Source organism: Atheta coriaria, unplaced genomic scaffold, assembly GCF_025399875.1.
Source record: "Atheta coriaria isolate IRGN ID8LTWV9N9 unplaced genomic scaffold, Caltech_Dcor_3.1 hic_scaffold_5_pilon, whole genome shotgun sequence".
In the NCBI taxonomy this organism is placed as follows: Eukaryota; Metazoa; Arthropoda; class Insecta; order Coleoptera; family Staphylinidae; genus Dalotia; species Dalotia coriaria.
This window is the reverse complement of record NW_027045447.1, coordinates 7,798,497-7,822,661: the sequence shown is the minus strand read 5'-3', so window position 1 is coordinate 7,822,661 and position 24,165 is coordinate 7,798,497. Positions and strand designations below refer to the sequence as shown.

The 24,165-nt window shown below is 39.8% G+C and overlaps 1 protein-coding gene across 1 annotated transcript in view; it reads left to right on the top strand.

Annotated features, from left to right (window-relative positions):
• The window catches only part of ASPP (Ankyrin-repeat, SH3-domain, and Proline-rich-region containing Protein), a 63,587-nt gene that overhangs the window by 20,261 nt on the left and 19,161 nt on the right, over nt 1-24,165 (top strand). Inside the window, exon 5 of the mRNA XM_065303369.1 lies at nt 10,505-10,560. Within this exon, the coding sequence (XP_065159441.1) occupies nt 10,505-10,560 (56 nt within the window). The remainder of the gene's footprint in view (nt 1-10,504; nt 10,561-24,165) is intronic.

Below are 24,165 nucleotides of genomic sequence, written 5' to 3'. Positions count from 1 at the left end.
GCATTTTGCATTATGTTAAGATGAAGGAAAGCTGAACAGATCGTTTTCGGTGTTCGGATGGAATTTTAGAATTCGATTTGGTTTTTATATTTATTTCGAAATGATGCTAATGATATGAGAAAGACATTCCGACTGTACTATGCTATTGCGTGGAAACTGATAGAATGGTAAATGTGAAAGCGTGCAAAATAGAAGCCGGGTATTCCTTTTGCACGTCCGTTGGATCCAGAAACCGCGTCTGAAACTAGATAACTGGATAAGAGTGAATTAGCTGCAATACTGCACTGCGCACACTGTTGGACACTGCGAATGTGCCGGCTTTGCAATTTGCTTCTAACTCAATCTCATCTTTCTGTGCACACAAAGACCCAGCAGAATAATGCATGTACGGATTCTGATTCGCAAATGACCAGCGTGGATTTTACAATTAAAAGCCAGCGCTATTCTTTGAGCCGGCATTAGAGGCATTTCATAATCACATGGAAAGTGAAATGCGACGCGCAAAAACACTGCCACCATTTGCGGCTTGTAAATGTCGGCGAATGAAACGTGAGGAAAAAACATTATAAGAAAGTTGCTCAATTTTCTCACACTGAAAGCAAAAACGCAAAAAAGCGCTGCCAGCACATCGACACGTAGGCACAACACGCAACAGTGCGACATGGCGCGAAGGTCTAATCTTATAAGTGTCATGTTCTTGTTGAACGAGCCTCCTTCGCATCGATGTGCTTTAATTCAGCTCGTCTACATCACGGCGTGTTTCAGTGAATGTGTTGTTGTTTTTTCACAGCGCATGTCGAGTAGGAAGAGCGATTGAATTAAGGATGGAAGGACTGTCAGAAGGAAATACGAAAGTGAAAATTGCCAAAGTGGTGAATGCGCTTATTGCTCTTCTTTGTGGGGATTTTTCCTTCGTTTTTTGTGATCATTGTTTTGTCGATGATAAAAGAGCGTGGGGAAGAAAGTAAGTAGCTGACGATGCAATGCTTTATCACTGCCTCGGCATCGGCGTATTCATCAGGGAAAACGAAGTGAATTGAAAAATGTATTTATCAAACCAAGTTTTACTTCATTGTTGGTTTTATTAAGCAAGATGTGCGAATTTTCCCATTTATATTTTAAATTGATAAATTTATCAACTGTTGCAATCTTGCAAAATTCTTTTAATGCCACACACACAACATTTCAGCTAAGGTCGGCGGCAATAAACGACCGAAAACGTAACACATAATGGCGTGCCGGTGCGATGTCAAACATCGATCGCCTTTTATGAGTTGTAAAAGAATGTTGTGCGTTGACTACATGTGAAGAGTACTGTTGCGTTGTTGGCAGACCTAGGACATTGGCGGTGACGGGAAGTAATAAAACGCCAATTTGCTGCGCAGCGCGAAGAAAAGCGAGCGCAACAATTATTGCGTTCGGACAAGTTGCATCACCTTGGTCATGGCATTACTTTTACAGCTAATAAACAAAAAAATCAGTAGAAAAAAATAAAACTTCAATAATCATTGGTTTTATTCTGATTTGAGGTTAAGTCACGATTTCTCTTTTGTGAATAAACATGCGCCATGTTGTTTGTATATTATTTGATTCAGTTTTATTGCTGTGCATATTTGCGTACAGCCACAACCACCATTCGGCTGGTGGAATGAAATTTGAATAAAAAGCATTATTCCTTCGAAGTGAAATGCATGGTACTTACCTAGCATATGTACACGCATACTAGATGCACCTAGATGGATAAATAAATCCGGAATTGGAACGCCGAGCAAACGCAAAGCGGAGACCCAAGCGTGTAAACCGCACTCGCGCTACCACAATACGATATTTTATTTCGTAAATAACATGTCTTATAAATGGGAAAGTAGGTCTTGAACTTTCCATCTTCTCGTAAATGTTAAAGGCTGACTTGCGGCTTCGGAGTCTAGTCGCACGGATATGAAAATCATAATTAACTAATGTTTATTTTGATTGAATAAAGTTTTGAATTATTGCTTGAAATAATCGCTTTATTACTTGCAAAATTTAATTAATAAACATTTCAACCCATAGTTCCGTTATGCTTGCGTTGATAATGAATCATTTTAATTGAAATTTCCATAAACCGCCTTTTTGTGACATCTCGCGCGTAAAAAATTGAATTGCGCCGAAATCAAATATTTGTAACATATGGTAATGTTATTAAAGCGTTCGAATTGATTGGATTTAATAAATTTGTGTTCATTGTTCGTTATTCTCATTGGTCGATTGCAAAATGTTTCCACGGCATTTAACATTAATTATATTGGAAATCACCATGCGGAATAGCGAACGAATCCAACTAAAAATATAATTGAATTTTGTTGATAATGAAAACAGAAGTCAGCCAAGCTTAGACGTATCTCATTCTTTGAAAATAAGTGATGGCAACGTATGCTCAGCCGACCAGTTCGAGTATTTGTCATGACCTACAATTGCAATTTCATGCATGCTCAGCTCTCCGCATTTGCGTTCACAGTCATGTTCGTGTCGCGTCCAATTACTACTCTTCCGGGTTTTCTTTCTATTTGCGCAGCCGATTTCGGTCCTCAGCGGTCCTGTTTGCACGCCTACAACTTGTTAGCGTTCCAATAGATCATTTTTTCCTACTATATTTTGATAATATACTCGTAATAAAATTTAAAATTTGCGAACAGTTGCAAACTGCTTTCAATATTCATACATTCAGACCGATCACGAAAATGTGAGTGAAACATTTTGGAACTTTGAGTCCTCGGATGTGCATCAGACGAATCCTGCCCGCCGACCTTTCCGCTCTCCACTTAGGACTAATCTAGTGCGCATTTGTCCTTGCGAATGCGTCGGTGCTAAATGGAAATTTGGAATTTCTCAAATTTAGTTTCAACTGCGCCACCATGAATATGAATTATTTAAGCCCATTTAAATCTCGACACACTGCTGGCCGGATATTTGCTTCATAATACGCACCGTATACACAACACGCTCATTGCACAACATGGCGCACGTTTATTAATCGAATTTTCTATTTGTTTAACGTGAGTTAGCATGACGTGTATAAGTCACAACACTTGATAAGATAGCATCCAAGTTTGTACAATATTTAAATTAAGTCTAAAAGCGTTTGCAGTTAATTAATACTTGTAGCTCTTCAGCGATTTACATACCAACGGATATTAATAAACTAGAACATGTGAAGAAATGAGTTCAAGTTGAATTAAATGCAGAAATTTCACCTAGATACAACACAAAATCACAGTTTAACGTAAAATAATTTATTCTAAACTAGGTTATGTCAATATCAACATATTTTCTTCCCATGCTTATCATTATCATGTAAAAGATAACAATTGAAAGTAAATACACAGGTAAAAATGCAGGGGTCATGTATAAGCTGATTTCCTTTCAGTTGCGTCGCGTGTACGTCAATGATTTGATGATACATTGAACCAAGTGTGTTTTGCTGCGAGTACGACCTGCGCTCAACTAATTGAGAAGGGGAGAGAGGTAATACCAAAGCAAAATAAGGCGAGCAGCGTATAACAGATGTTATGATACCGTTAATGCTGATTTCCTCGCGGTGTTTGTACACTTACGCTTACGCTGGTAACAGATGACTGAAATGCAGAATGTGGAAGCTTTCGAAAGCCACACATGCTGACAGACAGCCAACGCAAAACGGAAGGAACTGAATTAATGTGTGCTCACTTTTGAATACACAGTTTATTTATAGTAAGATACTAAATGTTCTTTGATTAAACGCAGTAGTTTAACGTGTTGTAGTGGATATTTGTACAGAGATAAAGTACAATAAGAAATTTCTATATGGGTTTTCTGTGCATTTCACTGGATATGCGTTAGGGGATGGTTTTAAACGAAGCGGAAACTTGTTTGTTCTCTCTCGTTTGTTGCGTTTGTTTGTTTGCGTCAGGAACTAAAACCGAAGTTCGTCTATTTCGCTGTAGCCAGCCAGAGCTCCGCTAGTGAAATGTGCAATTACTATGCATGCGCATACCATGCTGGAACAATGTAACAATGCACCAACCTCGCAATTTTCAATTTATCGAAGGTTTATCGCTGGTTTTATTACAAATTATCTTCCTGTATGCGAGTGCGAGTAGAGTATTAAACATTCATTGGATTTTACAAGCGCTCGCCAAGTTTTGTGATGTTTAACTAATTAAGTTCAACAATTATGTTTGTATTTGAGATGATTCATTATACACACGGATTACCGATCGCGGTCACGTCTGCCTGCACGCTTCGATGACGAGACTCATTGGTATAGAGCAGGTGGATATGTTGGATGTGGACGTGGAAGTCATCTTTCGGGTCTTGCTGAGATTGTTTGCTTTGCCGACGCCGCCTTGCGAAACAACTCCGAAAAAAATACAACCTGTCCATAGTTAATGGACTTTCGTCTCGCGTCCACGGTTCGCTGGCGCATTCGATGCATTTCATCGCTGCACGACAGTAATTTATCTCTTCAGATTCGATGTCTGCATGTGTGTGTTGAAATTTTCGAGAACCTGAATGAAACGAATCATTTCATCATTTCATCATTGGTATTCAAGTTCATCAATTTGTGCTTTAACTTAACCCAAGTAGGTGTCGATTAATTTCGATAATAGAATAAAATAAAAGACATGTGGGTTCTTTGACTGGTGAAATTCTAGTGCTTGAATGCTAAATGAATTTATTGGTTTTGAGTTTATTCTGAAGACGACTGACTACTTTCGAGACGAGGAAGGCATTCCAACGGCACGCCGCCAACTCACGCCTCATTTTCATAATACAATGCAATTTAATGTATGGAGAATAGAGCCAACAAAGCGTATGAATATGGAGATCATTGTCATATACCTACATGGCCGTAAAATGTGCGGAGGAAGCAAGAATTGATGATCTGAATTTGGCACACCTCTGATGTGAATAACATTTAATGCGTCTCCTGGCTATTAAAGTCATTTCGTATGAATTGAAATAATAACGAATGTGTTTCATTCGTGTTACATGTTTTGTAGACTCGCCCTTTTACTTTCTGCGCATTTAATATCAATTACTCTTCTAGTTCTACGTAAAACACAATATTAAAAAATGATAGTTAAATACGTTTTTATTCCTAGAAGGCATGTAATTTAATTAGAGCAATGCACAATTAAATACTAATATATTCAAACGATCCTTTCGTGTTTTAGTTTGTTATAACTGCACTACATGTCTCCAAACAATGCAAATTAAATTCTATTTTGTTGCGTTTATTTAAATGGAATATTTTATGCCGCACGTAACGCGAAACTGAATTACATAACAAAAAGTTCGAATGGATTCATATTGCCCCATGCATTGTGTCCGGATATAAACGCGCATTACCGGAAACGGTCTTTACCTGCCCGCCGGTGCACTACATTGGTCTGTAGTAACGTGCATATGTGATGTGTGCTCGGTTTCAACCGTTTCCACACCGACGCCAGGACGTCCGGTATGCTCGCACTTCTATTTACTACCCGTTCATTCAATGTCTCTCTGCGAAAATAATAGAGTAGACATAGCAGCGTACGTAAATTACTCAGTTGTACGCGCTGGTTAAATAGCAGTTTGGAGTAAAACGTGTATTTTATTTTTATGCGTGCAAATTTGTTTTTTATCACTTGACATGTTAAGCAAATTTAAACGTATGCAATTTTATATGTAGGCAACTCATTTTACACGTCTTTATTCGAGTCCTCTTCAGTAAAATATTAATTTAAACGTTTCTAAATGAACGGCAATTATCTGATATTTGTGCAACGAAACGCTAGCGAAACGAACACGGGTGCATACCGTTATCTAGGCACGTTCGCTTTGGTTCGTTCCACTCTTTAGCTTCCTACTCGCCGCTTGTTTGACTTGCTTCGATGGCCGCGATAGAAAAAATATTGCAGCATTCTTTATAAATTGCTCTTTGAAATGGTAATTCTCTCTACGTGTACTCGATGTGTATCTGCTGAATATCAACATGTTCTTTCGCATTGTTACAAGATGTGGCAGATGTTGGCGGTGATTTCCAGCGCGTCCGTGCACTGAAAACAGGAAGACAAACGCCAAACGAAAGCACAGAACAATACGAGAAATACAATCAGACAATGGTTAATAGCCTGCACGCGGAAAGAAAACAAATTTTGTCGGTTGGATTATTGTTTAATAACTAATTGTTTGGATTTGTTCCATTGTCTGCAATGTGCTCGTATTTCAATATTCTTGCCACCGCCAAAAATTGCCTTCACTTCACTTACATCTTTATATCTTCTTGTTGCTGAGCTTGTGCCGTGGAGAAAATAGATATCGACGGCGTGGACATAAGTTAAGTTTGCGAAGGCGTTAGATCACGACGATGCCACACACAAAGCATGCACACGCTAAACCAACCCATATGGAAATCGAATGCCCATCGGCTGTATAAAGCCATAGAACACATTTGGTTTTCACGCACGAAATCGTTTGTTATTTATGAGTGAAAATGTTGCACCTATATTTTTCCTACGCATACTGTTATAGGAAATATATACTTTGTTTAGTTTGAGGATTTGAAGCGCAGCGAAGAGACAAAAGTCCGGATGGACGAAGTTAGATATTGTGACGAGGCGCGCGTCTCACTAAGACAACTAGATTAATGCTTTGTTTCACATTCCGAAATGGATATTAAGACAATAGCGATAAATTTTGCGTCGCTTTAAATTCGAGTTTCGCAAATGCGCGATTGTCTGGTGTGAGCGCGCGCCAGGACGTGTTTCCGCGAATGTTGTTCGTTTATGCGCTAGTTTTGTGCACGTTCGCAAATGCGAAAATGAAGATAACTGTTTGCACGTTTCACGGCGTAATGGAATTATGGAGAATCCAGCTGGAGAATTTTCACGCCGCGTTAATTAAATTCACGTCCAAGCGCATAAATTATATTATAATTAGCTCTTTGTCGATTTTCGGTATTACCGAAGATTATAGAACGGCTGAATCTTTAGGCAATATTCTTACATGTGTAATGTGAGTTCAAATTTCAATTTATACTCGTCTCTCTGGGTAAAGCATTTCGTAAACTCGTTACAAATTAAGTTTAAGCATTGACATTCGTGTCGTTGTACGATGTAAGTTTATGTTAATACAAGCGCGAAACTTTTCGCTATTTGCATTTCTAAAACCGGTTCAAGACTTCTAACATACTAGGACAAAGAAATAAACTAGCTGATTTATGCGTCTGAATCTGGAGTAGTATTACAGCATATTATTTCGCGTGAATTAATTTATAAGAAGTGTATAAATTAACTTTTTATCTTCGTAACTAGTTCGTTTTTTCTATTAAAAAGTTTTAAAAGTTTTTTCGGCGCCGAAAATCTGAGACAAAGAAAAATCTGGTGTGTTTTTTTGTGCTTTCTATAAATAAAGGAAGTTGCCCTCTTGTGAACTAGCTGCTTTCCCGGTCCGGGCGCGCTAAGAGCCGTGCGAAACTGCAAAAGTTTACGTCCATCCGATAAGTGCAACGATAAGACGAGCGAAAGTAGAAAAACGTTTCGCATTGCCTTTGTGGCTACACACTTTGAGACGTGTGGAAGATACACGACGTGTGTGTCCCGCGCGCCACAAAGTGCGAACCCGAGAAAAATAAGAAAAATCGCTAGTGGTATAGACTCCGACTCTCCGCGCGCACGTTTCCAGACTGCTATCGTCCTCGTCGTCGTCCTCTTGAGTTCTCGCGCTGCCCGGAGGCGCCGCGCGCCGTCGGTGTAATCAACTACTGTGATTAATGCGAAAAACTGTTCGTTAATCTCCCTTAGGACCGTATTGCTTTCCTCTCCTAGCGCTCGAAAACTATTCTTTACGTTTACACGCTTGCCGGCCGCATATTTCACGCGTCTCGTTGCGAAAACCCCCTCCCGAGTCCAGTTAATGCTCTTATTTTATGTGAATGCAAATTGTATTTCAACGAAAGATTTACACGAATTTGAAATTTAAATATTACTAAAATCCAATGCCGTTCGTGACAATGTTTGCTTTTGCGCACAGAGAAAAGTTTCGAAAACACAATTTAAACTTTGCTTTAGTTTTCCACTTTTTCAATTCCATACCTGCGTGTTCGTCGTTCGACATTTTGCTACGTTTACAATCGCGACATTAACGCGCGCACTGCATCTGAGTAAACGAGCGAAACCATCTGGAAAAAGTTTGTTTCACATTTCCATTTCGCTCGTTTGGGGCACGGCAGTAAACTCGCAGCAAACAAGCAGAGAACTTGTACTAGAGACGCTCCTCATGCATGAACATTATTGTCGTTACAATGTACATCAGTAAAAGTTATGTTCAAATGTGGGTGGTAAGGTGTTTGGCACGTCAAACATTTTTAATTGTTAACTTCGAAAGCATAACCAAAGTTCAGAGTGGAGTTTTGTTCGACGCGTTATGATGATGACGTGGTTCAACAGCAATCTTTCATTAATCACCTCAGTGTTTATACTTTATACGTCGCTTTCCTTCGCGCACACGTTACTCAGTGATTGCCAGCGTGTGCGCTGCTACCGATTATTAATTATGCTTCTTTGCACTCGCCCGCCATGCGAGAGAGAATTCCTGGCTTGAATGAAAATCTCACTGAAAAATTCCCTTACCACACGTACATTATTGAAGCATGAAGCATATTAAACCAAAGTCTGAGAGATTGTCAACCATATGCTACCGCCATTAAGCCCGAAACGAAAGTATCGCAAGTTATTCAATGACATTGTGTCTCGTGAATGTACAATATCAGTGCCGGCGCGCGTTTGCGTTCTCAAGAGCCTTTGTCGTTATGTTGCTATTGCGACAAAGTTCCGCTGAGCGACGGTGTCGTTGACGCCTCGCGCCGTCTTCGCAATGGAATTCGTAATATTCGCATTATGTCAATGTCATTAGAAAGAAGGCACTGAGCAACTGTGCAGTGCGCCAGCACTGATATATCAAAACTTTGAAAATGTATCGCATAGAAAATTCGCCGCTATGCATCTATGCGAGAGGGAAATCCTTTAAAGTCGTCTTTAAATGTAACTTTAGAATCGCTTTTCTTTGGAAATCTCATTTTGCCGGCGAGCTTTACGGATAGAACCTGATTGAAATAGAATATATATTATATAGAGAGGTAATGTTGCTAAGATGAGAAAAACATCTTTGAATATACGAAGAGAATGGATAATATTAGAGAAAAACCTGTTCGATTATTACTTTTTAATGCAAATTTCTTTTTAGTGGATATAAATTGCACAATTTGGCGGAGGCGCCGACAAAATATATTTTTTTTTTATTTCAAACAACGAAAAAATTATTCCGGTCAATAACTTCGATAATAATGTTAATAGACAATTTACACTACCTGTAAATTATGTCACTAACGGTTCCATCACAGTTGGTAAGATTTAAAATGAGAAAAGTGCGTTTCCGGCCCCGTTTAGCTACCGGCGCTTAGTGTCTGTTATTATTATTACATTCTGTGTTAATGAATGCACGAGCATTTCGTTCGACATTGTACCGCTAGTTTGGCTAACGAGAAAGCTAGCTACCGCAGGAAGTTGCATTTTTCCACCGCAACCGGCACATTTTTAATAATTTACCCTAACGCTACTTGCGGCGCTTGAACGACAGCAGGAAAATAATTAAACAATTAAATAAACATATTGTTTGCATGAGGAGTTTAATTAAAGTCGTCGTCTGGAGTACCCGTGGTTGTTGCACGCACACACAATGAAAACGCCAAGTTTCATTAGTTTATTGCAATTTAGTGTTCGCCAGCGAACGAAATGAGGTTGAGATGAGGTCTAGCGGCAACACTCCGCTGCAAGTAGTAGCACTGGAGAAGGTAAAGAGGAGAATCTCATCTAGTTTGTCGGCAATCACAATGATCGCCCGTTGCTTCGTTGTATGCTGCCGTCGAGTACGTTGGAAGCGCAATCACGTTTTCGATTGCAACGCTTTTGTCATTGCATTGCTTATATGAGCGCAAGTAGAGATAGTCGAGACTTTTAGTTGAGAGTAAAGTGAAAGTATGTAGTCTTTAACTGAATTCGCATGCATCGCATGCAAGGAGATCAAAAATTTGCGCGTTGATAAAAAAATTCACTTACTGCATTCTAGTCAACACCTAGCGTTTTGCAAATTATTTCTCTGCTATGGAGTAGTAATTCTTCTTGTTCGTCGTACACCACATAAATTTGCATTTTTATTCGTTGTTTCATTCAATTAAGAATTACCATTATAAAAACGCGCATCTAATGGCAACGAAATGTCATTTTCGAGGCTTTTCTTCTTATCACTGCCTCTCGCAATTAAAACGCTTCATTTGCATTTTTATTAATTGTTTTATAAACCCAGTTTTCGCTCGCGCGGCTGGGTTCTTTTGTCTCCTGAGGCGTGGAGCATTTAAAAAAGTTTATAGGCTTAATGAAAAAAAATGTTTGCGGATGATGTTAATTGATTGTTTGAAATATTAATTGTGATATTTGTTTTGCAGAGGGGACCTACGAAAAGAGAAATGGTATGAAGGAATCAGACCACTGCGGAGAAACGGTGAGTAACTTTAACATATTCCCTACAAAACAATGTCGCAAATGTTGCCATAGTGTGAGGTGAGAATGCGGAAATCAGCGAGTATGTGCGATACGTGTCGTATGCATTTACATTTGCTCATTTTTGCGTGTTTCCCGCGCCGGGTGAATTTTTCCTGCGCATTGCGACGCGCCGACGTGCGAATTGGAAATTGTCTTGACGGATCTCTCCAGAGTCTAGTGGCATTTTTGCTACACGTACGCATTCGAGCGTATGTTGGTACAAGACATACGAATATCTTGCGCCTAATATTTCACCTAACACGTGCGACACATAGAAAATACAACAGGCAAAAAAATCATGCAACTGGCGGTGCACGTTTCGTATTTGCACATTTCCGCATCACATCTTTTGCGCGAGACGCAGGAATGACATGTCAGTCGATTTTGATTCTCGTTGCGAAACATAAAATCTGCTGCGCAGGAAAGACAGTTGATTTTGCGGGCCCTTGTGGTCGTTAGAGCAAAGCCCCCAAACGAAAACCTTTTACGATTTTCACCTACGCCTACGTCCGAATACACTTTATTTGTGTTTCGTTGAACTGGTGGGCTTTCGGCATCACACACGTCCCTTTCGTGATGTTTATTGCGCTGTTTGCGTGAAAATCTATCGCCTCGAATTGCAACCTGCGGTGGAGAAACACGGCGATACACCGCTTTATCTTAACACACATTCATGTGTGCGTGTGAGTAAATGTGGGTGGGTGAAGCGTATCAAGTGGGATAACGTTGGGGAATCGAATAAAGTAGACGTGCTTACTGCTTACGTCTTCTACGTCTCTGCGTATGTATTGGGCGAATTTATAGACGCCAGTCCTCAGCACGCAAAGAGATGAATTGAAATTTACATCAGATGGGATTCTATATCATTTTATTCATTTAAATCTAACGGAGTTGGCAGCGCACGCTTTGAAATAAAAATGTTTTCATAAAAGTGGGGTCAAGAGCTTTTTATTTTTTATTTTTTCCCACAAGAAGATAAATAAAGTAAATCATACAAACAAATATAATGATTTATGATACGTTGGAATATTAGTGATCTGTTCGTGCACTAGTAGTGATTCTGTTATTATGGATTTCCCCACATCTCGTGGTAAAGAACTTTGTCAATATTCTTTTGGGACACATAAGCTCGTCAACATGACGAGGGCGGACGCCGTTACAAGAGCGAGAAGCAACGAAAATTGCACGAAGGACGTTAAAGGAAATGGACAGATGATGTATCGAAGCTTTCCTTCCTTATCATCTTTTCCACCTACTTTTCTTTTCGTATTCGCCACGCAACATTTCCACATACAACACAAAACACACCTTACTTAATATTTTCGAAATGTATTTGTCCTCCAAGTGTAAAAGTTCAATTCTATCACCCTCATGAAGTTTTCGTGCCCACATTTACATCTCCATTTATGGGCATATTATGTACATTCAGAAAAGTGTGCGCAATTTCACGTTCCTACCCGGCTACAAGAGGAAACGCGTCGCCGGGATCCTTGAAATGGAAACGTATTATACAAATTTGGAAAGCAGCACGACTGACACGTTCCGTTTTTTTTTCTGCTGCTCGACGTTGTGCGCTGCGTTCGAAGAGACTTTTCTCTTCTTTTCCTTGCGCACACATTGTGACTGCGGCGATGGCACAAAGCGAGAGGCGCCGCACATCGCATTTTCATTCAAATTCGCATTTGAATATAAAATAGCACAAAAAGTGTCTTGCCACGATGTCCTGCCAGCCATCCGCGGACGTATAGTTAACCAACACGATTATCTCCGCTTCCTTTTTTATTCATCTCATTCATTTCTTGCTTTCGCAGCGCAGAGTGAGTAACTTTTCCGCTTTATTCGCTCTTTCGATGGACGCCCAGTGACATGGTACTTTTTATTATTAATTTGATGTCGTTACGCGTCGGCGGTTTACACGCGCGTTAAGAGAGCAATTTGCCTAACTCTAATTTACAACACAGACAGTCCTACGAGTGCGAAACCTTAAGTGCCATTTCGTTCTGTCTCGCGCGATATTTTTTACATGACGCTGTTTTTTTCGTTCATCCGGCGTTATGACAACAGCTAGAGGGAACGAGCACGATTATCGCTGTTGATACGGCTATACGCTTTTGTTAAGAAAACACTCGTTTTATAAATGACTAGAACCGCTCGTTTGGTTGTGCTAAAGGGCAAGGGACGAGCTTATGAAGGTATCCCACAAACCCCGCAAGAATGGTTTATGTCCGACGAGGGTCAGCGTATAGTGTGTTCTCGATGATGACCTCAGCGTTTAATCAGGCGACGTCTTCGCGGTGCCCTCTCTGTTTACATCGACTCTGAAAATCGAAGGCGCGGATGTTTATTGGGCATGTGTGCGCCGCCGAGAAGGCATCGCGTGTCCAGTTCAAGGTCACCCAGTCGTGGAATGTGGCATTTCGCGGGTGTTGCGGGTGTTCCTGCGCCGCTCTTGCGCTCAGTCCCTGTGGTCTCCGAACGCACAGCAGCCGGACTTGTAGATGTGGATGGCTATCTCGACCACAACACTAAGTTGCAACTTTCAATTTCTTCTTGCGTTGAGTGTTGCATCCTCGAGCAAATAGAAAATTCAATTACTGCAAATTTCTTTCACCAGTTTAATCATCGCGTTCTTCCGTTAACTTACAACTTTGTTCTACTTTGTAGTGGGAATATCTCATTGTAATACATTGAAATTTCACTTTTCGCAATTGTCACTGAATGAAAAGCGAAAATAATGACACGTATGTTAAATGTCTGCACGTACCCAACCACTTTTAATGAGGATAATTGAACAGGAAGTAATTAAAGATTATCATTTTGTGGCAAACATAAAATTATCCCATGCGATGACATATAATTGTCTCTCCTGGTAAAACTGCTGCAACTTGTGTGTCATATCTTCGAACGCAACCAGAGATTAATTATTCGCGCACGCAATGCTATGAAGGTTGCCGCTCACCGCGCATATCTTTAATGGGTGTGCTTCCCTTCGCGATGAGTCTATTTGGTGACACGCAAGTGCCATAATTGCCACATTAGTGTTCATTTTGCGGTGGCATTTTATTTGCTAAATTACGCCGCTATCATGATGTCTTCTTTCACAGCGCGTTTGGATTATTAATGCAACGACAACCACGTCAACGTGAATGATATAAACGAAGATTTAGTTTCAATAAAGTTTAGATAATTTATATGTTTGTGTATGGTAATGCATTCCAGAGCGACGCATAAACGACATTCCGAGTTGTTTAATGCGCGCATAATACCGCTATAAATTATTTTTATTTTTGCATATTTCTGAAATTGTTTTTAATTTATTAACGAGTTTTCTACGGTCTATATAGACGCGAAACTGTATACTGCACAGCGTTGATAATTAGGAGCAGCACTTAAAGAGAAATATAAGTTTCTTCGTCTACTTGTGCTCTTTGCAGAGGATGTTAAGAGGTTTTCTTCAAGTATACCAATTATTATATGACAAGATGCGACACTAGTGTTTCTTATCGTACCCTTTATACCTCGCCAAAATAAATAAAAACATGCGTTTGTTACTAATTTGATTAATTACTATTTAATTAATTTGAACAAAATTAATAACACCCGTGTTGGGAAGCAGAACGTCGAAATAATTTTCAGCGAATGATTTCTTATGTTTACGAAACTCCGGCACACTTTCACACATATACCACGAACAATACCACAACCGAAAACAATAAAACGCCATTTGATACGCACCAATTCGTTGTAATAATTGCGTTGCTTCCTTATTCACTCGCTCTTTTGGTGCCTCTATGATACTTTACCTTTCTGCGCTCGTGTGTCACAAAGTAGAGCGCACGCAGGCGGGGACATAATAGAATTTCATAAATTATTATCAGTTTGTTGTTCGTTTATTCGTGTGTGGAAATGCGTGTTCACCACGCTAATGGACGTGTAGTTCTAAATGCACGAGCAATAATTAAATGCTGTCTGGAATGCAAATGGAATAATAATAAGTAATCGAGACTTTTATGGGCATACTAGAAATACGTAGAGAAAACTTTTGATAAGAAGTTAAAATAAATTGTTACGAATATTTTAATCTCTTGCGACACAAGAACAAGTCGAAATGATTGATGAATTTCAACATTATCAACTTTTTGGTAATGAATAAAATTTTGATGCAGATTAGTAATATTAATGACCTGTAATTTGCGTTGTTTATAAACATTAATTATTTCTACCACTACGTGGTGATGCAGTATTAATATCGAAATTCAATATTACTAGGTCGTTGTTTTACCTCGTTCTTACGCTCTGATAAATTTCTTGCAGTAAACGCACGTTGAGCGAAATTGAATTAACGCCAGAGCATCGAAGTGTCTAAAATAATATCCAGTGGCTTGGAAGAAGATGCACTTCTGGTTGTATATGTATTCGCGCGAATTTTAACTAACCTAGTTTTTGAAGAGATCACAACTTAAGCAGCAGCGAAATGTAATGTAGGCATACCTCCATACAGGTTAGGAAGAAAAAGCGTATCTTTCCTTTCTTTTTTTACTTCTTGTGTTTTTCATGAACACTCAAGAGGGCGGGATGCGCTCGGGACACTTCAGAGTAATTACATGTCATTGTGAGTAGGCGCCGCTGCAATGAATGCTTTGGTGGCGTTTGCTAAAGAAGAAACTAGGAAAAAAACTAAGAAAAGCGACCGATGAACGCCCTCGCGATGAATGAACGCGAAAAGAAAGTCGCAGCACTTGACGCGTCGGCCCACAGGAATAAAACAAAAGTCGACTGAATATTTAGCACAAATATTATAAAAGATGAAAGGCTTTCGGTAGCATTGAGATCAAATTTAAACTTGAAACTTTAGCAGACACCACCCACTTTTGTTTGCGCTGCAGACTGGGAATGTGTGCAATGTAAAGTGTTGCTTTCGATCACGTGACTCTGAGCAGCGTCTAACATCTAAATATACTCGCATGCAGTCTACCACTTGCATACTTGTCCAGAACACTTTGTATGCACGCTATGGACTAGTATGTGTAACGCTTTTAAAAAGTCAAGAGAAGCATTCTGGACTCGCGATGCGGCGAGTCTCCCTGCGACGTTTACAGCGTCACGACGCACCGATCACCACGTCTTGTGTTGTCATCATCAGAATAATAATCTTAAGCGAAAAGACATTAAATATTTTACACTGGTGCATAAATGTTGGAAACGCCAAAAAGGAATACCTGTATTCAGTTTCTACAAGTCAACGACTCTTGTCGCGCGCGGATTTCTAATTTCGGAAACGAACTTACCACAAGTGTTCATCTAAATTAGGCAGCGGTGTGTCTGAAAAGAAAAACGCAGTGGTGTGTGTATTTAGTAGTGTAGTATAGAAATGTGGCGCCGGAAGTTACATCAACGCAGCGAGTAAAACTTTTATTTATCGCCAATTTGGGAGCACTTATTGGCTATTGATTAGTTAACTTTCTTCACCACAAAAAAGTGAAACCGAGCGGAAGTTATGGCGTCCGATTCGGGCATGCAGCCACCGGCGGCGGAAAGCAGCGATGGCGACCAATGCGCCGATTGTAAAAAGCGCATTTCGAGCGAAATCTACGAAAGCAATCTCGCTGGTTACGCGACTAATCGACTCAGTGTGCGCGCAGATAGCGAAGAAGAAGCAGATAAATACTACAAGATAAACGCCGCTGTTTTTCAAACGAATGATAAATGCGATAATGTCTGCGGTGACGGCGGTGGTGTATTTTTCGCGGCTGGCGGAAATTCGAGCGATTTTTGTACAGTGCTGAGCGTCAGTCGAGCGGCCACACTGAAGAGGGCTTTGAAGTTTGCAGGATTGAAACCGGTGAGTAGATGCAACTATACTGGTGAAGCACACCATTGGAAAATGAATAAGAACAAAGCGAAATACGGAAGAACGTAAATAGTTAAATATAAAGTGAACGGTTGCAGGAAGTGGAAGGTAACGAGTGCCTGAATTCTTTAGGGCGTGTGGCCTAAGATTTCCCATAGCAATTTGTAAATAGTTAAAAGTTTGTTTACAAGTTCACCCAAGCCTAGCCTGAAACTTTCTCGTGGCGTGCAGATTTAACAACAACAAATAAACTCACTTATATAAACACTGCGGTTAAATTACATGATTTGTTTATTTGGGAAACGAATTGTAAATAAAATCGCCCAAGTCCACTGCGAGTTATTGAGACCTGTGGATAATTTAGTGGCGAAATAAATTGTCGATAACAAAGCACTAAAGCAGTATCAGGAAAATGAAGAAAGTTATGGTTTAGTTTGCTCGCTAGGACGACTGGTCTCGGTAACAATGGTAATTTGGAGCGATTTAATTTAAATTTCAAATCCCCCGCCGCGCACTTGGGTCCGATGCACATAAACGGGCATAAACAAACCACCTTCAAGCTCGCAGAGTCGGAAAATTCAGCGTCGTTTCGTAATGCCGCGGATGCCGAGGATAAACTCGGCCGACCGAAGCAACCGATGGCAACAACAATCCCGGAAGCGAAAACGTACTCGTCTGGTGGATCGCGGCGCGCTGCACACGAGCGACAAACTTTACGACCGCCGCGCCGGGGAGTTTACCATTCGTCCTGGCCGACCGCCGCGGTAATCGATACGAAATTGCGAAGACATCGCAGGGTCATCCTATCGCATTCCCACGGCGATGCAACGAATGAAGAGACAACTCTCAAACAAAAAAAAATCTTGATTCACCCACGTGCTCACTGATCCGATATCCCATATCCACATCGTATAGCGAGAGTGGTTTATCTCAATGCAGATTCCCCACAAAAAGGAAAACGTCTTAAATCGCAAATTAAATGAACCGGCAGGGATTTTTGAAGTAAAGCGATTATATCATCGAGAGATTACAGTATTACGCTGCGGTCATTATTAATCGATTTGAGGTTGCGAACGCGGAGCGCGGTCAAAGTTTATTCCGTTCATGGGTTATAATTTGTAATTTGTATCCGCTTCGGGCGTGCTCCATCTATCGATGAAACTTGATGCATACACACAAGCGTAAACAGCGCGCATAACTCGCCGCCGATGCTCGAGTTAACGGGGAATTGTTATGACAGTTTGGTGGTAGGAGTAAAATTGAAACGTTGCGGTCGTGTGGCGCGCGGAGGTTGACTGATGGCCAGAGGCGGCGGGGGTGGCCAGTCGAGCAAATAACTTTGCCGGCACATTTAAACATTCGCGAGAGCGTATGTTGATCATCGGAGAAGCTACTTGTTGATGCGGCGCGTTGTTTACTCCTACAAAGATCTAAATCATCAATCATTTGCTTGTATATTCTAATGCTTTGTTTGTTAATATCACTACTATTATATTCCATGCAGAAAAAGATTGATTTGTGTTACTTTTCAACTTTTGCCAAGCAAAAAGAATCGAAAAGTTTTCTCATATTAACAGCAGAGGAGGAGAAAAAAGTTTACGAAATGATTTTCCGCTTGGTTTGTCCTGCTTTTATTGATGTCAGCTCCACAACGTTTAAATCCTTTTAGTCGTTTTAATGTCGTTGCATTCATCCACAAGGTGGAAACTATTTTCTCTGGTTTTAGCGCTGGGGGCACTAAAGAGACATCAAAGACGCGCCTTGCTAACGCATTTAACGCAGTTAACGCATTTAACGATCACCGAGATGTGTTGTCTGGCAATACCGCAGTGGCAATTAATTAATAAGACAAAATAAATCTAATCCTGGCGTTGGTTAGCTATCGGCGCGAGTACATAAAAGATAATAAAAGGCGCTCGTAAAGTGGGCGCTCTTTTGGGTAATTTTAAACTCGTACAGACTTTAAAAATAAACTCGGTGTAAAAGTAAACAAATGCGTTTCAAGTGTTGAACGACATTCACACATGCATAAAATAACACTTTACTGCCCAGAGAGTGAATTTTTAAATTTTCATTATTAAATTCAATTTGTTGAAATTAATATTAAATTTCGGCTTAACTAAACTAATTTTCATTTCGTTGTCCTGCGTGCACTGCGGGTTGTAGAACAACGATTGTAGCAAACCGATGAAAATGCTCTGGGGAAATTAATTTCCTCAGCGTTTTTGTGCACCGAAGATTCTATAGAGTATAGACCACAGAAGGAAAGAAGCCCCGGCAAAAGAGGAGAGATTCTAACGCTCGCCTGCATTGTATTTCTGGTTTTAATTAATTTTTTTCTCTCTTGTTTCAGGTGAGTGCTTCATTATCGACGCGCAATCAATTTCTTTTATCGCTATCGCTGTGTTTAACACGCCCTCGAGAACGGTAACTACGCTCTAAGTGAATCTCATGAATTCCAGTGAGGTGGTGCAGTAAGTAAGAGAGTAAATGAATGTTAAACGTTATAATATGGACATAAAATCGGTGGTCACTAATGGCCGACGATAATGGCCCATTGTCAAGCATCGCTTTCAATTAACAATCTGCGTTAAACACGTTTCATCCATCAGAATTATTGTTCGTCCAATCACGCTCATCATCCCCGAGTATCGATAATCGCCGGCTGGCTGCCACTGTGCGCGTCCGATTCAATTGCAATTTGCATCTATCTCCGAGTGCTGCGTAGCTTCGAACGCACATCCGGAAGTACCCTTCGTGTTAACAGCGAGTGGAGCACACATGCAAATCGGTTGAAAGTGCCTGAAATTGCATGCGTCTGCTACGAATTCAATTTCAATCCGCATCATGTTTAATAATCGCAATGATGATTGATTCATTTCGAGTGGCTTTGATTGTGGCTGTCATTTTATTACGAATGGACCGAAAAACTTCATGGTGATAGAAGTTATGCGCACAAAGACTAAATAAATTAGTTTTATGGCTCATACGCAATTAAATTTTGAGGATGTCTGGACGGCATTTAAGTGCCTCGTAAAATGTCAGCTTCCTTCGACCAATCTATTAAGTAATCATGCAAATGCTGTGAGAGCAGACATCTTTAGTTCGCCATTTATATTGCCGGAGCAGTTGCACTCTCACTTGCATTGTGCAAATGCAATTTTCGCGCACATATTCCTTGCGTCATCATCGTAGAACTTCGCGTACATTCTCCGCCGCTTTTCTTGAAATTGGCTTCAATCTTTATCGCAATATTTAGCAAATGGAATTGGTGCATTCGATAAATCGATTTCATTTATGACTAGAGTTTTACATTTAGTTGATTTTTGCGAGTTTTTTTCGGTTGTGGTGCTATTCAGCCGTTAGTAATGGATTTGTACGTTCCGAAATACGTTGACAAGTTTGCGGTAAGTGGTTACGACTGGTCTGCTTTCGATTTATTACATGTTTATTGTATACAGTTGAATTTCATGACGATCTATCGCGTTTTATTGCAATTTTGTTTTCCACTCGTATTTTTCCAATATACTGTGTCATACAAGTTGTGGACTTCTTTTTTCATTATTAAATGATTTATATAAATTGGTATTAAATATATTATTATTTTGTAATTTTACGCATAGATTCTTCACTTGTGCTGCCATCAACTCAAATCAAAGCAGTTTTCCTTCTTTACATGTTGACTATAAACATGCAAGTTCTGATTAAAATAAAGTCCTGTTGCGTAACGAGAAAATGAGAAACGAACATCAAAGAAAATCTAACATTTACCGTAAATTTCGTCCACGCTTTAAGCATCTTTTCGTGGTGACACTTCTTAATCATTTATTTAGAAATTCTTATTCAAATTCCGCCGGTTTGAATGAAAAGTCTTTGCTGCGGGGGTGAACTGCTATCACAGCAGTTTGAGATGATAATTACCTTCAGGAGCAGGCAGGAGGCGGACGAAAACAATACACGTGTACATTGTCAAGCTGTTAATTAACTAAAACCTTATGCGATTCACGTACGACTTGGAATATGTCACGACGACAACTGCTATGAGGGTTGCCGCCACATGGGATTGCGGCATATGCTTGCAAGCAATAACAATACACATAATAACACATCAAGCTGTACTAATTACTCCGAACAGCTAAACAGATTAAGATTTACTTGTAGAGTTGCATGGATTAACGCAGTCGCAGATTAAACAGATATTACTTGATCAAACTACAAATATAAGCAAGGAGATTATTTAGCAAACTGATTTACCTAATGGCAAAATCTTTGATATATTTGTCTTTTTTAAATCAATTTACACTAAAAGAATAAATCTTTGTTGATCTCTTGGCACTTTCATTTGAATTTACTAGTTCATGTGCCTGAAGACAGGAATTTAATTTCGTCCGATGTTTAATAAGTACCAAAGCACGAGACGTCGACGTAGACGCAGCGAATGCGCGTCGAATTTCGAATTTGAATTCGAATTCAATTATATCACGAACTGAGGACTAAGACGCTTTTTAAGAAGGACGAAACAAACCCCCGAGTAAAGGCGTCATGGCGAAAGGGGAGCGCGTAGACGAAGAAAATACGATGAAGAATTTTCTGTGACATGCTAATAGCCTGTAGAAAGTAGAAAATCTAATGAAATTCAAATGTATAATGTTCAATTCGAATTACAGCTGCAATTTAAAACCTTCTCGAAAATGTTTAAGTAGTTCTCGGTGTTTGCGGACTAGTCACAGAGTGATTTAAGGTGACTTAACGTGATATAATGCTTAAATTTAACGTTTTATTATTTTCTAAGTTGAATACGTAATCCATGGTAGTAATTTATAAAATATATTTATTAAAATAATTTGTGATTTATCTTGGATTTTACAATTTTGTTTGCGAGTTTACGTCTCGCAAACAAAATTGTAAAATCCAAGATAAATCACAAAATATTTTAATAAATATATTTTATAAATTAAATTTAACGAATTTACGTTTTTAAGATTAAAAAAGGAAAGTAGTAGGAAATTTTTGAGATGATTGTTGAATGAATTCATTTCGTCGCGCACCATTTGCTTTTTATTTGTTGCTTTGTCCTTGTGAATATGTGATATTTTGCGGCAAATGATCGAAGAGCTTTCAAAAACCATTCGGGCAAATGCTTCACTTGAGTCGAATACAAATATGCACGATTACACTTTTCTTTCGTCCTGCGTGCTTTACTACGTATCTGTGGTGTTTTTTTTATTTCTTGAAATATAAATGAAACACACTGCAACAAAGTCTGCGAATTCTTATCATGTTTCTTTCTTTGCGTTTTCACAGCATTATGTGAGTAATCAAATGTAGCTATAAAATGGAATAAGGCTCAAGGGAATGGGAACCACCTTTCAATTCGAGCACGTGCGGCTTCATATTCGAAAGATTATCTACAAAATTCCCTCTTGCTATATATAGGTACTTATGTATTTTGTCGATGGCGACACATGTATGTATTTGTATCATACGCGCATCATCTGTTTGTCGCCCGAGAGTAATTTATGTGAAAAATATTCAAAATAAATTGCTCGATTCTAATCATTTAATAAACTCTCTAGTTTAGAGTGTCACTGCAGCGCGCTTCCAATTGGTTGAGTGTGTGAGCTTGGAGGTCTATCATAAAAATGAAAAATGATCGTGGGCGACGCTAATATCGGCGGGGATCACCTTGGAAGCTGCGAGGGAAAGCGTCAAGTCGGAAAATCGTTCAATAAAAAGCAGCTTCGCGTTCAGCGCGCAAAGATGATGAACCTCATCGTTCATCTTTCGCCTTTTGCGGGCTTTCCGGACGACAAGAAGGTGACGGGCTAACTCATATTAAAAGTTCACGTGCGGCGCCACGTGACTGATGGCGATTCTAGTGTATGACAAATACGTAATTGAATTTCGGCGATTTTATTTTTAGTTTAATTTAGCAGAGGAAAAATGTCCACTGAGTGGACCTTTCGAAAAAGGGTCAAAACCTTGTCGGAATATATTTGGTAAGGTTATTGGTGGGAAAGAAAAGGCGCCGAAATGAAATACCAGTAAATTTAATATATCCGAGCATGTGTATGTTGAATTTTCCTGGGCGTCCTTTATAAACGCGTTGCCAACCGAAACGTCGAAGTTGTCCTCGACGTAGAAGTTATACTACTATAGGCCACGCATTTTTTTCTTCTCTAGTGTATAGTTGGTGAAGTTTTCTAAGAGCTTTGCACACTTTTCGTGATTTTTTTTGCTCTTTATACTTGGTTTTTATTGTTAGGTGAAATAAGACGGACCTGGAAAATCAAATAAATCTGTTTTACACGCCGATATGGGGCTTTAATACGTATGTAGAGCACGCAATGGATGCGAATCGAGTTGGCGGCTGGGAGGCGTGGAATTCACGAGCGCCCGGCTGATATTAGGGTGATAGTGGTGGTATCAGCCGCACCGTCGGCACCGGGTTTCACCCTCGATCTGGCGCGAAAATCGGATTGTCGAGTGCCTATCGATTCACTTAGCAGATATCGCACACCGCCCGAACGCTACTCGGATATAGTAATAGTGCGTGTTTTTCGCAAGACGTGCGCATCCTTAAACCACCCCCTACTAACCGATATCATAATTTTTCCGTGTTGGGCGTGCATCAAGCTTGAACTCCTGTGAGTCTCTTATCTTTTCAATTTCTCCTGGCAGATGTGAGGTTTTGCAAACGAGCAGTTTTATGGAAAGTGAGCAAATGTGAGCAAACGCGCCCGAGAAAAAAACATCGACATGGTGAAAATATTATGATTAGATTTTGAGTGGATGAAGAATCATTGATATTAAATGCATTTGAAGTCGTAAAATTCGTAATTGTGTGCAAGTGACACAAAAGTTGCCATTTTCCCAATGAATGGAAAAGCGGGCAACTCTTTCCGACACGTCGCGTCGAGTGTCGGACCTTTATTTAAGTGCTCAGTGCAAATTTATCACTGTCCGCACGTTCGCACATTTACTTTGCAGAAACAATGCCCGACGCATTTTAGTGGAGGGATAGTAGCACGCGACAATGAAAAAGGGTTTTTTATAGTTGGGCGCAAACAGAAATTTATATCCGCAAGTCAACTCGACCGCGTCGTGGAATCATTTTTCAAATTTTCACCGCACCGCGGAGGGTCACATACATCTTCGAGCGCACTACTTGTCACAATAAAAGGCATCACTTGTTACCCGCCACAATTAAATCTATTCCATTACCATAAAAATACCAATGTTTTGCATAAATCAAATTGATAACAATGACTTTTGAGGATATTTTATCGTGTTAATTGTGTTTTCCTAAATTTTAACTTTTTTAAAATGGTTTTTACTACTTAGTAATAATGGATAGTAATCGTTACATTACACTAACGTCTCTTAAGTTACCCTATTGCTGCTTTTACAACGATTAGATGCCTATATACCTACTTTCTTCGGTTCTAAGTGACCTTTACAGAAATATCTTCTTTCAGCCGGAAAGAACTGCAAGTGCACAGCACAGACACAGCAAAGGGCACCGTTATTACGGTAATAGCGTTTAGTGTCCATTAAAAAAATGTTGCGAGCTCTGGCAATCGTCATTCCATTGTCGCCGATGGCAAACACTCCCAGACGCGCCGCGCCAGTCAGAAAGCAAAACCAATCTAAATTACTTGTCTCGAGCACTTCCGATGACTTTTAGATTATTGGCGCACTTTTCAAATGACC